The sequence below is a fragment of the Hippocampus comes genome, unplaced genomic scaffold (assembly GCF_001891065.2).
Source record: "Hippocampus comes isolate QL1 unplaced genomic scaffold, H_comes_QL1_v1.1 scaffold68, whole genome shotgun sequence".
NCBI lineage: Eukaryota > Metazoa > Chordata > Actinopteri > Syngnathiformes > Syngnathidae > Hippocampus > Hippocampus comes.
In genome coordinates, this window is record NW_017805625.1 from 4523109 (window position 1) to 4539192 (window position 16084).

At 42.6% G+C, this 16084-nt stretch overlaps 1 protein-coding gene and 1 long non-coding RNA gene across 4 annotated transcripts; one reads left to right on the forward strand and one right to left on the reverse strand.

Moving 5' to 3' along the window:
• Nucleotides 1-102: 102 nt before the first annotated feature.
• On the reverse strand, nt 103-12029 carry LOC109522203 (sodium-dependent neutral amino acid transporter SLC6A17-like). 3 transcript variants are annotated; one of them, XM_019880541.1, is made up of 12 exons: nt 11653-12025; nt 8136-8580; nt 6313-6470; nt 4083-4209; nt 3733-3914; nt 3550-3660; nt 2935-3176; nt 2376-2568; nt 2106-2298; nt 1519-1678; nt 1252-1414; nt 103-943 (listed from the first exon to the last, which is right to left on the reverse strand). In XM_019880541.1, exons 2-12 carry the CDS (start codon nt 8416-8418, stop codon nt 545-547), a joined length of 2211 nt encoding a protein of 736 aa, XP_019736100.1. In that variant the 5' UTR covers nt 8419-8580; nt 11653-12025; the 3' UTR covers nt 103-544. The 3 variants fall into 3 exon arrangements, with proteins under 3 accessions (XP_019736100.1, XP_019736101.1, XP_019736102.1); XM_019880542.1 differs by lacking the exon at nt 103-943 and having other exon boundaries at nt 1331-1414; nt 1494-1678; nt 11653-12029; XM_019880543.1 differs by lacking the exon at nt 103-943 and having other exon boundaries at nt 1336-1414; nt 1498-1678; nt 11653-12029.
• Nucleotides 8262-15851, forward strand: LOC109522209 (uncharacterized). The gene is made up of 4 exons (XR_002169534.1): nt 8262-8349; nt 10730-10817; nt 12790-12920; nt 15226-15851. It is a non-coding gene; the product is annotated as an uncharacterized LOC109522209 (long non-coding RNA).
• The last annotated feature ends 233 nt before the right edge of the window (nt 15852-16084 follow it).

The window sequence follows — 16084 nt, forward strand, 5'->3', positions numbered from 1 at the left end:
TATCTTAATACGCTTGTAAATTTTAAAAACAGGACCAAATTTCACACTCTGTGAATTTGTTTGTAAACTGATGTAAGATCATCTATACTTCACAAAGTGTACTTTTTTTTTGGGGGGTGGTCTTACTTGAGATTTTTCTAAAGGAAAATGTGCTTTGGCTACAAACACTGGTCGGCCACTATTTGAGGAAGTACAGTTAGTAAGCACGGAGTAGTTTAGGATACACGATGAGAGCTTTACAAATATATACAATTTTTGTAGATTCAGAGGTGCGACCACATACACGCTCACTGACATCACTGCATTGATCAATGTGTCTGTGTTGCAGCACAAATTCAAGACAGCCTTTGCCTGGGGGCTCTTTGCCTCTGTACTAGTAAGTGGTGCCTCAGTAAAGTCCAAGGTTCCTTGTACTAAGGCAAAGGAAATAACATCATAAGTGCATGAATTCAGTGATTTTGCAGCTATGAAAATGTGCTTTTGGGAGGGCAGTGGTGGGGATTCTTGCGCCCCTGATGGTAAACCGGACTAATGGGCGATACAGTCAAAAGTCAGACTCGGGTGTAGTAGGAGTGGTCGGTGTGGTAGGGCTGATGGCGGCATTTTGGTAGCCCGTACCATAGCAGCTTTTAGGAGACAAGGAGTTGGGGTCCAGGGGTTTGTTTCCACCGGGAGCCAGATAGGCTTTGCGTGCCGCCAGTGATGCAGGCGCTTCGCCGGGTTTGGCGCCAAGGATGAACCTGGATTCGTCCTGCTCCTCCAGGTTGGAGATGTCTTTCATCATGCTCTTCCGGTAGGAGACGGACAGCTTGTTGGACCCGTCCGACATCAGGTTGAAGTGACGGGCGATGAAGACGATGGGGAGGGGAAGCATGGCTACCACGATGAGAGCAAAGCACATGACTAATGCCCACGGGGGGTAGCTCTGGAAGCGCTCCTGAGCCTACGCAGACACAGGGGTGAGTTATTGTCAGACTTAGTCGAAGGATTACAATTTTAATGTACAGTATCCATTCTCATAAAAACTGAGAAGAGTTGATCAAGAGCTGCCTGACTACCTACCCAGTGATTGGTTAATTTTGAACACGGGCACGTCCCATTTATAAATGTGTGTGTTTGGGTGTGGCTGTGGTTGTGTGTCGGTTAAAACCCTGTATATAAATGCATGTAACTAATCTAATAGCTTTTTGTAGTGCTGTAACTAAAGTGGTGTTGAATGTAAAACCATGGGTAGATAAAGACATGGCTGACCAGTTCTTCAACCCACGCGTTGTATCCAGGTGGGCTGAAAGCCATCTCTATGACAGAGGCCGAGATGAGCACAATTAGGCAGATCGGGGAGACGTATTTCCACAAGTAGAAGTATATGATGTTCGGCCGGAAACCCAACATGTCTTCCAAATCCTGCATGAATCTGTCGGCAACAGAGGAGCAGAAACATTAAACGGTATATGCAGGATCCTGCCTTTGTTAACAATCCCCCACTCACCTACCTACAATCATCTGCAGTTGTTGTACCTTTTAGTGCCATAAATCCAAGCCACCGACATATTTTCCAGGATGACCACCACAGTCAGAGGCAGGCCGGCAGAATAGTCGTCGAACATGGTGACAAAGTAATTCCCTGAGCGCTGAACAAACAGCAGACCGCACAGGAAGGCCACAATGCAGCAACACACTGGAGAAGTGGGGAATAAAAATAAGTTGGTACATGCCTGTGAGTAATGTTATATTTTATGACTTCATTTTTTTTCCCCCCAGTGTTTGTTCAAATGTTATTTGTTTAAAAGTTAAAAATGCCACACCACCAATGCTATTTGTTAGCATTAAGCTAGCGAACATGAAATCTGTTAGCATTAAGCTAGCAAACATGAAGACAAAATTGTGGTTGCTTAAAATGTGGAATGTCTAATTTACTTTGTTTTGAAATGACTTTGACATTAAACTTCAATAGCTTGAAAACTCTGCCACCATACAGCACTCATGTCTGAATTTTTTTCTTGCAAGTCACACCCAAAAAAAATCGTCCGAATAATGGCTCATGTCTCCAAAAAGTCAAAGTCAGGCCCCTTGTATCTTAAGGCAACACTGTATGACTTTTTCACCTGTAAAAAGCTCCTTTTGGACCTTGTAGGTATCAAGGACAGGCGTGGTGATGCCCGTCATAGTGCCGATCATGCTACCCAGTCCGAGGTTGATGAGCATGAAGAAGAACATGACCGACCAGAATGGCGAAGCAGGGAAATGTGTCATGGCCTCCGTGAAAGCGATGAAAGCCAAACCGGTGCCCTGAACAGCCTGCACAAAGATGGTCAAGAGAATGAGTCAAAGTCAGAACCTGCTGCGGACGCACATCCGGACCAGTTCTGGCTCACTTTGTTGAGCTCGTCTTCCAGGATGCAAGGATCCAGACCCAGGTGGGAGAAACTGCCCTCTTTCACAGTCTTGATGACCTGATACATCTCGGCGTAGTCAGAGGTGGTGAGGTGAGAAAAGTTGACGTGCGGGGGGATCAGATCATGACTCAGCACATTTGAGTTGAGGTATCCGACAATCTTCTCAGCATTGCTATATAGACAAAAATGGTACACATTTGAAAAGATACATCAAAATTTGATCGCCATGGGAGCCGTGTGCTCAAAATAAGGCACATTTCCACATTCCAAAACGGCAGCCGCCTTCCTTTCAGAGTTTATCCTTAAATTTGTAACTGGACTATATAATCAACTCACTTCAGAACAAGTGACAGTACAGAACCCGGGGGCTAAATAAAAGCCATAATAGCACAAAAACAGTCACTTGTAATATATAATACTGCCAGTTACAGGATTTTTCTTTTTGTACCGATTGTTCAGGTGTTCCCAATGCTGTGGCCTGTATGAGTGACCGCACGTATGACTTTCTGGAGGAGAAAGAAAAAGCTCGAGAACGTACTCTACGACACACTTCTCGTTCATGATGTTGGCCTTGAAACCCAGGACGGCAAACACCACCAGCGTAGCCAGGATGGACGTGAGGAAGTTGATGAAGGAGACGAGCACGGCGTCAAAGTGGCAGTTGTTGTCTATCTTGTTGTAACTGGAGAAGGCAATGACACCTCCAAAGCCCAGACCCAAAGCAAAGAACACTTGGGTGGCCGCCTCTCTCCACACCTGGGGCTCCAGCATCTTCTCCAGCTGGGAGACGCAACAATGACATTTAGCATTTGTTAATTTGAAATGGCAAAAGACAAAGGAATTACAGCAAGGACGTCAAACTCATTTTTGTCACGGGCCACATCGTAGTTGTGGTTTTCCTCGGAGGGCCATAATGACTATGAACTCATATAAATTGATAAAATCTCATAAATTTAAATATATTATGGAGTAATGTTTTTGGGGGGGTGTATATGAATATAATTTTGTTGAATGTGAGTTTTTTTTCTGTGTGTGTGTGTGTGTGTGTGTGTGTGTGTGTGTGTGTGTGTGTGTGTGTGTGTGTGCGTGCTTGCGTGCGTGCATGCGTGCGTGTGTGTGTGTATGAACATTTGAACGAGTTCCCGCAGCTCACCTTTGGAGTGAACATGTGAGCGATGCCATCCACGGATCCCTTCAGCATCAACCCTCTGACCAGGAAGCAAAAGAGCACCACGTAGGGGAAAAGTGAGCTGAAGTACATCACCTGTGAGACATATAAAACACATCCAGTATGTCGCAACATAACAATGTCGCTCACGCTCCTGTTTTGTCCAACCTTCCCAGAAGAGGCGATCCCTTTGATGACGGCGAGGCAGACGATGATCCAGGCGGCCAGCAGAGATAAAGTCATTTTCACATTGAGGCCGCCGCTCTCTGCGATGGTGCTGGTCGTGTTCAGGGTCTGGCGGTACCAGAAGTAAGTGGTGGCTGAGCTCTTCTCGCACTCCGGCTCCACGACTGCATTGTGAGAGGGACAACGTGGGATGCAAAAAAATACTTGGCGACACAGACAGGTTCCCACTGGCCGCAACATTAGGTACAACCTGTGTTGTTGAATGCAGGAGTGTGTGCCGTTTGCATGTTGTTAAGAAATTGGATACGTGGATATAGTTGACAGTAACTCACTGGCAAACGTCCCATTCTTCCTGATGGGACAGTCGCTCCATGGCAGAGGATACTGGAAGGACTGGAAGAAGTAGAAGATGCTCCAGCCGATGATCACATTATAGTAGAGCCCCACAAAGCCGCACACCTAGATGGACAGAAAGATAGGTATTATGAACTTAATCTTCTGCTGTGACTGGCACACACCGGTGTGGCTTGCGACATAAATCTGTCCGGAGGCTCGCTAAACCGATGTTAGTAACTTTGCAGACATGTTTATTTAGAAAAAAAAAAAGGTTTGCACTCTTGTAGGCGTGAACACAGCCAACTCCATTTGTCACCAATCAAAGCCCCCTCAATAGCTGCGCGCTAGCCAGTTGGATGATTTTAAAACAATAATAATAATTGTAATAATAATCACCATCATAATAATCATAATATCATAATTAATACCTGAATGATATGGTTTTTTTTTGTTCTATAATACTTGGTCCTTTATTATTTGTTTAACTTTACAGTAGAGTGAAAAATAGGCAAAAATTGATAGATTTTTTTTTTGGGTGGGGGTGCTGTTGAATGTCATTGTAATGTGTTAATGAATTGAAATTTAAAAAAAAAAATGTCCACATTTTTTTTAAAAGCGCTGACATTGGCCAGTCGATTACAAAGGCTCAGAGGGTTTGAATCCTGCTGTTGTGATTATTATGAATGAAATACAAAGACTTCAATGCACATGACCACAAGGGCTCAGAATTCTGTCTGGGTGTACTCTGATGAAATTCACCAAAACCGCGTGAGAGCACTATTTAGACATGTTCCAAGCTGGCATAACTTCAGACCAAGTTTCTGCCTCCAACTAGTCATTCTGCCAGGTGTATCCTCAACAACCTTGCACCTACATGATAATCATGATCTGCCAGCATTTGTGCATGCACGGCCTATGAAAGGCATTGATCTGCACTGATGCACGCACGATGAGCCTCATGTTGCCGCCAGTCGTGCAAGAAATTCCGAGGCTACATCCGGTTGGAGGGAGGCGTGAATAATTAAAGTGCTCTCTTTTCAACTCAGATACTCTCAGAGATATTTTTAGCTACCTCTGCGCCAGCCATGCGACTCGACTGAAAGGTCCCTTTCATTGCCAAACATGTCAATACCTCCCATGTACTCAGGAGGTGGAGACAGGCTGATGGGGTGATGGAGAGACTTCATCCTGCGTGCATGGTGCTGCATCCTTTTTATGCTTGTGAAGCCTTTTTGACGATAAAACAATGGTGCCTTGAGATACAATTTTAATTCCTACCGTGACCACGCTCATAACCCAAAACGCTTACCTCAATCTCATTTTCGCCCATCGTGTTGAATACATTGCCTTTAATGTGTTCCATCCTCACCCCCCAAACTACTTTTGTGTTTGTGTTTTTTAATGAAAAAATAGCACAGTATAATATTGTAGTTAATAAAAACGGAGTAAAAACATCATCAAATAGAAGGTAAAAAATTAACAGTTTGTACATCATGATTTAATTCTTCAAACCAATTCATTGTGCTGCTTCTATTGCTGTGCCCACCTTGGCCACCTGGAGGCAGTATGATATTGTCATTCAGATACCAGCGAAGAAGAATAGTACTGTAGTAGTGCTGTAATATTAGTCATTTTCGGTAGCACATCAAATATATACGGAACTGTATGGCTTTACGTATTGTTATATTTTCTCACTAAGATGTTCCTTCACTGTTTGTAAATAGCCGTCACCTCTGGAACTGCAACTATAATCAATAATGGTTTTACCTTGTTTGTTAGCATTGCTCTTAAGGAAATTTTCGACGGCAAAGCAGTGGTTTTGTTAAACATACAAAGTGCAATTCACTTTGTTTTATGTTTTTATTTTGACAGTAGACTTTCACTCGGAGGGGCTTAAAACAGCTCAAGGCTGTTATTATAACAACTCCACAATTTGTCAAACTGGAGTTATTGTGAAGTGAGTTGCCTTGAGTTCACTGCCACCATACGGCACTCATCACTCTCTCAAGTTCTCCTTCACATGTCATAGCAAAAGAAATTGTCAGAATAATGGGTCGTGTCACCATAAAACTTTAAAGTAGGGTCACCTGTACCTCTAGTCATAATATTACCTGTATACAATTACAACCAGGCCGGATGAGTTTGACACTAGTGCTCTAAATTTTCCTGCATCCCCTACAAAGAAAAAAACGTATGGAAAATAATGGATGGGCGTAAGCGTAGTACCATCAAACTCGACATTCCGATCCCGCCAAGACGTGGGCACACGTAATTCCACACCCCAATACTCCCACGTCGGATCTTCTGGCCCACCGCCAGCTCCAGGAAGAAGAGCGGGATGCCGATGACAAGCAGGAGAATGAAGTATGGGACGAGATAAGCGCCTGAAAAACAGAGAAGCGTTTTGACTTTTTTTTTTTGACAGGGAATAAGATACACGGGGTAATAAAGGTAATTTACAGAAGATCTTTTAACTGCATGACAGCACAACAGGAGAAAAAACAGCGACTTTCTAAAGCAAAATACATTCCCCTCCTCAATTAGTGTTTCAATCCGGCATCCAAACGTGTCTCTGAGCACTTCTCTGACATATAATAAGGAATGGGCAAAATTGAGTCAACATCCGGAACATAACGACTTATCGCCAGCCACCAAGCGTGAACTCCTTCAAAAATAGCAACTCTATACTCACATGAAGTGGATGGATGGAAGTGAGATGAAAGGATGAATGCAAAAGAGAGGAAGCAAAAGGAAGCGAATTAGTGACTGGATAGGAGAGGAGGTGAATTGAGCTAAAAGGAGATGAAAAGCTAAATACTGAGGAAGTGAATTGATAGCATAGGAAGTGAAAGGAAGAGAAGAAGGAAAGGGAAGGACAGATATAAATTTAATAGAAGGATGGAGATGAGCGTAAAAAGGCGGTGAAAGGCTGACTGGAGAAGAGGTGTGAAAGAATGGATGAGAAGAAAGGGGGAATGGAGTGGGAAGAAATTAAAACAGAAGACAGCAGCGCAAGGCTGAGACAACTTGGACAGCGGGGAGACAAAGTGGAAGGAACAGCAGATGTGAAAAAGGCCAGATGGATGAAAGAGCGAACCGAGAGGAGGTGAAAGGATAGACGAGGCCTTCGGAACTGGAGTGATGTAGGGTGGATGGAGCGGGGAGGGGAAAGAGATGAGTGTCGAGTAGGTTAAAAGATGAGCTGCGATGAAATGAAAATCTATGTAGATTGGAGAGCGGGTCAAAGAGTAGATGATGGAAGAGAGGTGGAAGGACGGAGGGAAGGGAGAGGAAATGAATGGACAGATGGATGGTGAGTCGAGGGATGTGTGTGAAAGAACAAATAGAAAGAAGTGTGGGTGAAAGGAGACGGCTCGGCTCAAATAAATCCTAATCCCATTCACGGATCAAGTGAGAAAATCGCACAGAGTGTGATTTGTGGAGAAATGTGTGGCCGACTCCAGGCTGACAAATGACGCTTTGTCGAGGGTGTCAATAAAACCTGTTTGCAAGGGACATTAGCTGCATTGGCTGCAGGTTGACTGTGAACCAAGGTTATGAAAGTCCACGAAAACTGATGAAACCACTGAAATTGAAGAAACAATGAATATGATTTTTTTAAATTGCTTAAAAAAAAAAATCGCCATTTTATTGTAAAATTGGCTGAAACTAACTAGAATTGGCGAAAATGGCCTTTGCTTTCCTCTCTGTCAATTAATATCATACATAAGCGGGGGGTTCTTTTAAATGAGCTTTATAGTATTATTTATGTATATTTTCAAGATTTATCCATAATACCGATACAAAATATGCATGTGAGGTGCAGGTACAGGTATTATTTTTGTCCACTTGGACCTGCCAGGCTTGTCACTCACTGTGCGCTCAATCTTGTCAAAATCCAAAACAGATGGACTCAAAAGGACAGATGGAGGATTACTGTACTGTATGTCTTATGGGGAAAAAATGGCAATCACTCCAGGGTCCCCATACATTTTTTTTTTCAATTTTGTTTTCAGCTACTTTGTCTCTCAATACCCGATCCGACTCACCTCCTCCATTCTTTTGGCACAGGTAGGGGAAGCGCCACACGTTCCCCAGGCCTACAGAGAAGCCCACCTGCGCCAGGATGTACTGCAGCTTGCTGTTCCAGGCAGGGCGTCCGTCATTTTCCGGCACCTCTATCTGGGGCACTTTCTTTCCGGCCGCGCCGCCGACGTTCAGCGAGCTGTTCTTGTAGTCCAGCGGCTCCTCGTGGGCGAGCAAGTCAGCCACCGACTCTGTGACGTGCTCATGGCTTTGCTCGCGCTGCGTCACCTTACTGTTTTTAGGCATCAGGGAGGCCGAAGGTTGGGAGGGGGACTCGGGGTGGGGGTGGGGGTCGCCGGAGACTGGTCCGAGAAGTGAGTCTTTAAAAAGCTTTTGGAAAGAAGATGGCGCTATGAGGGAGATGCTGAAAATTGACAGATGTGTTTCTTCTTTGTTTTGGCCGAAGTCCTGCAATTGAAAAAAAACAAAACAGAAAACATGAACAAAGAATCTAAACATGGTTGACAATGTGGAAGATATATCTAACCATAAAAACTAGACTAACAATCTAAACGCCACGCGACCCTTGTGAGGATAAGCGGATCAGAAGATGGATGGATGGATTGATATTGACACTGTCAGCAAAAGAAAGTGATCGATTGTGATCAAGAGTAGTAAAGGTTCCTTTTTCTGCTTGTGATCCATAAATAACATTTCAAAAAGTCACCTCTGTCCTTTATGAATGACTCAAGCGTGTCATCATGAAGAAACCGCCACTCACGCTGCATTTCATGGCTCTCGCAAAAATTCCCCAATCGTGCAAATTGCAAATTTAATTTCTCTTTTCCGCAAGCTTAACTTGAGTGAAGCTTCTCTCCCACCCCCTGTAAATCCCCTAATCCCCTCAAGCCTGGTAGACATCCCTTCTCGGCCTCGCTCACCCACCCCTCAAAATGGGAGTTGCTCCCACGTTGCAAACTAATGGAGGACGGAAACACGACATTTTGGATGAGCGCCCGTCATGTGCACGCTACATCCACATCACAAGCCTTTCTGATGCTGCTTGCTTGTTCACAGACCACACCCCCAAAGTCCTAAAGATCCATTTTTGGGTACTGGAAATGATGCATTAGCAACACTTCATTCTCATCATCAGATCCATCCTAAAAGTTAAAATTCATCACTCCAAGCCGCTTTTTGCTTTATTGATGCGCAATTTGTACCTCGGTTTTAATGGCATTGTTCATTTATTTCATCTCAACATCTTTATTCCTGACTCACTTGCATGTCAACATGAGCCTGTGATGTAATAATCCACAGCCATTCACAGTCTGCGTAATCCGACATGCATTAACCGTAAAGCCTTCATCCTGTCTTGTCATTCAATCCTGTGCCACGGCACACGAGACATGCACAAGCTGCGACATCACAGATGAAAACATCAACTCTGCCATCCAATAATCCACATCATGAGCCCCAGATGATGGACTCACGAGTCCCATTTGTGCACAGTAATTTTGTTACCGTGGCAGCAAAATGACTTTTCAGTCGCCCTTTTTTTTTTTTTTTTTTAAGATTGCTATCAAAATTTAAATAACCCTCTCGGTCATCGTGTCCTGTGAACATCTGACAGATGTTATCACATGTTGCCTTTTATGGATTGTCATTGTCGCTTCTGTTTGTCATCGGTCACAAACCGAACCGAAACACAGTGGGACCTCTAGATTACAATGTCTGAAAGTCCAATTTTGGAGCCTACTGCAACGTAGGAAAATGATACGTGCGATTGTGTCACACTGCTCAGCACAACACGGTGAAAAAACTAAATGCTACACTTTAATGTCTGCTTTGTTTAGTAATTTGATATCACATCACATATGAATAACATCTACTGTGGTGTTTTGACATCAGTGTCTAATTCACACCACTCGAGACTCACATTTGTATCTCAAATCATCTTTCCCCACCGAAATGAATGAAAATGCCATTAAAATGTCCAGCGTCTCCAAAACAACATATTTTTTTGGCACGTGTTTTTATTAAAAATAACAGCCTATAATACTAATGATTGTACTTTATCAAAACATACACTTATGACTTCATTACATAGAATGTAAATATTTGAGCAGTTTTGCCACATTTTTTGCTTCAATTCAACGAACATTGGGCTGCACTTTCTGGTGTGCACACCTTGGCCACCAGGCTGCAGTACAATGTACACAAAAAGACACACATTATGAAGACTTTCACAACAGACTCAGTAAGCCACAGTAATATTGATACTTTTTTCATAAAACAGGATAAAGAATATATATCTAGGTGTATATTGTCTGTCTACATGTGTTGCTCCACATTTGTGTGTGAATATCCGTGATAACACCGTGACACTGATGCCGTTCATTCTATTGCGTTTTGAGTTGTTGGTTAGCATAAAGCTAAGCGGTATTTATTAAAGCAGAGCTGTGTGGTTATTTTAAATACACAATCTGTGATTCTATTTGTTTAGTTTTTAATTTGACAGTAAACTTCAACTGGTAGTGGCAATTTTTTTTTTTACTTGCATTTATTTTGTTTATTCAATGTACACTATTGTCTTCTTTTTACACTTGTGTGGCAGTTATAAAGTATGATGAAGTTGACTCACCATCAGCAAGCTTAAGCTGCACTGCTTTCAACGTTTCACTTCCGTCATGCATCATTAAACGGTGAGTCAGGTTGTTTTGTTGCTGTAATGTTACTTAATATTCCCGCATAGGAACATATCGTTTCTATTCCCATGACTGTATTCTATTTTGTGACAATTATTGTTGTAAATATGAACAAAACAGAGGCTGATCAACATGCCGGAACAGACTGTTCGACCTTGAAGGTTCCACGGTAACAGATTTAGACTTATCTAGCACAATTTGGAAAGACTGCAACAGCCATCTGTTTCTAAGTGACATTCTGTAATTTGGGAAGAGTTTCCAGCATTTTTTTTAAACAATGACACAAGACAGGGACACTTCTCTGGTCATAAAAAATCAATAGTCCCTCATTAATAATTCACTTATCATGCTGGTTATATTCTTGCTCCAGCAAGGTCACAGGCACACACACACACACACACACACACACACACACACACACGTATACACACATTTAGAACATGTCTATGGGAAGAGACCACATATAAGAACAAAAAAGCATCCACACTAAAAAAGTGTCCACGAGGAGAATTATAAATAAAACGTATCACCCTAAGGTGTTGCCTCTCGGTTTGAACCACATCATTTAACCCTTCATCATGATTTCTGGTTAATTTTAGAAACTGCTTTATCTAGGAGACCGGCATCGAACTGACCGCCCCATCACTAAATGCACAAACAAAACGACACAAAAACACTTTCGAAAACAAACATCTAAAATGACAATTCATTCAAAGCTGAAAGATTAAACACAACTTTTCTGCATTCCATCAGGAAACGACTTTTGCGCTTTTGAGTATCGTGCTTGCAAATGTTAAAGTGACAATGAGCAAGACAACGCATGATGGCTTACCGGTCGTCTTTTGCCGATGTCAGAAATATCCACGCATCTGTATTAAACTGCCGAAAAAGAGTCGCGTGGGTCGCGCATCCACTGTGTGCCTTTCTGAGTGAGGCGGGTGGATGACTGAAAGGAGGGAGGATGGGGGAAGAAGCTGGGGGGTGGGGGGCGGTACGCAGCATCCCGCAGGGTGGGACAGAGCCGCTCCGTGACGCACACAATTTACGCTCATGACAAACGATCACCTGCTATTCGTTTGTGGTCGGATGGGGACCGTTCGATGTTAAGCAGGAGAAAGTGGCAGGGCGGGGGGCTTGGGGGGCGCTGTCAAGGTCACTCCTACTTAAGGACGTGACAGAGTGATGCCACTTTCATCTTATTTGTATGTGGTATGACCTTTTTTTTGGGGGGGGGGTGAAAATAAGCTTGTGAGATTCTGACATGAATGCTCTCGTGGAATCACACAAAAAAAAAATGCAGCAACATTAAATATATTCGACATAATTTTTCCACTTCCTCAACACATTCCAAAAACAAGTTAGGTTCTTTGAAGACTCAAAATCATGCTAAGGTGTGAATGTGAGTGTAAATGGTTGTTTGACTAGGCCAGGGATGGCTAATTTAAATGCTGGAGGTGGGCCACAATTTTTCATCGGTGCGACTGGCGTCACATAAGACGATGCACTTCACAGAAATGCCACTTTAACCCTTTAACAGGGACAGCGGTTATTACAGTGGACAGCCTATCCTGTTATCAGGTTACAGGGTGGATGAAAGGGTTAAATTTTGGATAAATTATATGCAAACCTGTAAAATACGGGCTCTTACTCTATTTTAGTTTTCATAATGCATTTCTCAATGCGTGTATACAAGATCCACTGCCCAAAACAAACAATAACTTATACAGATTGTGTCCCTAATCAAGGGACCACTCCCTGTTTGGTCGCGAGCCACGCCAGTTGCCAATCTCTGGTGTGGCCTCTATGTGCTTTGGGATTGACAAGCGACCAGTCCAGGGCCAGCGAGTAATTGGTTTACCTGTAAATGTCATTTGATATTTTTTTCTTCTTTAACTGTCTATAGTTCCAGCTATGCTCAAAGTCTTATCTCTTTCTACCTTTTGTCCTTCCTTGGTGACACCTTCTTCAGGCTGACTTCTGGGAATGGTTGCCACAGCAACGCTGCGGTTACATGACACTCATCGTTCTGCATCTCTCATCAGTCATCAGAGCAAGAAGAAAATAAAAAAAGCCTCTTTCCGGTCGCAGCCTGTACAAAAAGTAAGCTACTGTAAATAGAAAGCAACTCTTGTACGGCGCTGATTACTTTGGTAACGTTATAACTAGCGTAATAGTCGTTTCACCATGTTTGTGGAATGTGTTAAAACCAGGTTCTGCGTGCTCCTATTGCTTTGATTCATTCTGTCTGACATACTGACAAATGCAAATGTGGAATGGACTTTGGGAGGCAGCTGGAGAGCTTCCAAAAACACAAGCCAAGATTTGAGCCTCTAAATGTCTTGCTGCGAGATAACAATGCTCACCACCTGCCCGCTGTGCCACCGCAACCTTTTCTGACTCGTTTTCTGCAGTGTGTTTGGTCCCGCAGCTTTGTGCCACTCCCACGTGTGATATTCTTCAGGCTCAATGGGATTTTAATTACATAATTAATGTTAGCAAGTTGACATTTAGAGCACAAACAGTCCATCTGAATCATCGTGTAAGAGAAGGTCAGTCGTCTTGGTTAGCTGATTCCTGCGTAGCATCTAAAGTATACTCATGTTGATTTGAAATGTAGGCAACGGCCCTCCCAGTTGAGAAGTTCCTGGTTTGAATCTCAGCTCAAACCAGTACTCTGGCTTCTTTCCACTGTCAGAACCAGGCTTGTACACAGGATACAGTTGCAGGGTTCAAAGTAAAAAGATCGATTTATTTGAGGGTCAGTGACTGACAACTCAAAATGGCAAGGCTGTGGAAACAAAGCAAGGACTGGTCAGACCTGGGGCGATAAGCTGGAGTGCACGCACAAGGACGAAACACACTGGCACAGGACAAAGCGAGACAAGGACCATTTAAACACAAGGCAAACACAGGTGAAAACAATCAGGGCGGGGTTGACAATCAGACTGGCATTTCAAAATAAAACAGGAAGTGACCAGACAAACACAAACAACCCTCGCTGCGGTGTGACAACCACATTCCCAAAGCATGCATGTTTGGATCGCTGAAGACTGGAAGTTGTCTCTTGGTATCGATGTGTGTGTGAATGGCCATGGCCACAATGTCAGGGAAAGCCTACTAGAACATCTATACTTTATTTGGAGTTAAAGAGAGGCAGTTAAATGATGGTAGGTGTGTGCTGCTTTCTCCCTTTTAAATATGAGATTGAATTCGTTTGGTTAATGCTGAACACAGACGCATCCCAGTTACGAGGGTGTGTACACTTTTGCAACTAAATTATCTCACATTAAAAAATAAAAAAAATCAATCGGCAGGTTATAAGTCACATTAATGGTGGAAACATTTTTGCAAAAACGTTTAGTTTTTTTTTGTATCATAATCTTGAGTTGCAATTTTACAGTATATCTCTCAGGTTTGTTCTCTGTGGGGTGACGTCAGCACTCCCCCGCCGTTATGCCGTTCACCTTGGGCCGCCATTTGATTTTTTAATTTTTTTTTCCCTGTGTCTTCCCTCACACCCACTTACACTCACGTGAGCTCATGGATTCTGCATCTGCACCGCTACATCCGCCCAGTACTTTTCCTTCACTCCAGTCTCATTTAAATTCCTCCCTCCCTCCAGCCTTGCTGTGTTTCTCCTCTTGTATTTGCGCCGTCTGGGTCAGTCTCAGCTGCTAAAAATAAGCCTCAAGCCCCGGCTGCGCTATTATCACATATCAGATCCATTATCATCTGTATTAACACTTGGACAAACATAATTACAACAATGAATGTGCACAGATTGCTTATTTGGTTTCAGTGAATATGTTTCCACACATGCAGTTTGGCCATTTATTATACCGGTGTGCTTTTAACAGTAGAGAGGGTATGCTGCTAGTGTGCAGGTGTTCAGACCAGGGGGGGAAAAGTGTGTCAGGTGTTGTCATGACACACACTGCAGTGCTTCGCCTAAGCCCGCCGCAGGAAGATGGCACGTGCCCTCAAACAGGTTTTTAATACTAAACAGCTACACAAGTAGGATGACTCATTCGTGAACGTGGTCATCCATTTTTACAGTGTAATGAGGGGGAATTTAATGACGCAAATTTAAGTGACTCAATTAAATGTGTACAGTGCACCGCCTCTCTCCTAAAGTCATCTATTACCTTAAAGGGGAAGTCAATTCAAAAATGTTCTTGACAATAATGTTCGATGCACTCCTAGTAGTCTAAAAATGGCATTTTAATGAAGAAAAAGTATCTTGGCTGACAAATAAACAAATATATTGATTTGATATATTTAATCTGTTATGTTTGCCTTTTTGCAGGGTAAATGTTTCCAAATGTTTTTTGGTTTCATTTTACGAGTGAATGGTGAATGTATTGGAAATAGACTGAGACAAGTCTTTTTTTAATGCCGGTTGCAGATTGCCTCCCCCACAAGAACATGTGACCCTCCAGAGAGGAACTTCACCAGATGGTCTCTCAAAGAGGGGCCAGCCCAGGCCAGCTCACAGGGTTGAGGGCAAAGCTGCTGTCCCCATTTTTTTGGACACTATAATCCCCTGAGACTATCCCAGAGGAAATGATATTACAGGGTCTTCTTGCAACAAGTAAATGGGTCAGATTAATTCTACAGAAAAACCCGGTACTGTATTTAACAAGTCATTTATAATATGTGGGTGAATTGTCTTTTTTTTTAGTATAAAAATAACTATTTATGAAAAACTGCATGCATATTTCTCACCCTCCTCAGCTGTAATCATTGTGTGGGAGTGCCCTACATACATGCCTGAGCATTTTAAGCCCTTAATAATCACAATAAAACCAACACATCAGCAATTATGCAAGTGACAACACAACATTAGTAAAACTAACACAATGTTTATTCAAAAATTAATGACAGGCAATTAAAGGGTGATATATATATATATTTTTTAAGTGTAGTACTGTCCAAAAGTCTTTGACACCATGAAATTTGTTGTTTGCTTTGGTACCTTGCTTTAGTTATAAGAAGGTGCTGCTCTCTAGTGGTAATTTTAGTTACGACAACTTGTGAAAAAAAAAATCTTATTAGTTTGGAAAAAAAAAAGTACTATTAATTGAGGGGGCGGAAGTCGAAAGGTAATTTCTCTGTGTGTGTGAGCAAATTTTTGTTGTGTTTCGCCGTCATTTTGTAAACAGGTGTTTTGTCACAATTCTAAAAAAATGACAACTTTTAAGTGAATTTTACCTAACTACAATACCCTACAACCCCCCCATGTATGATATTATATAAATCAATGT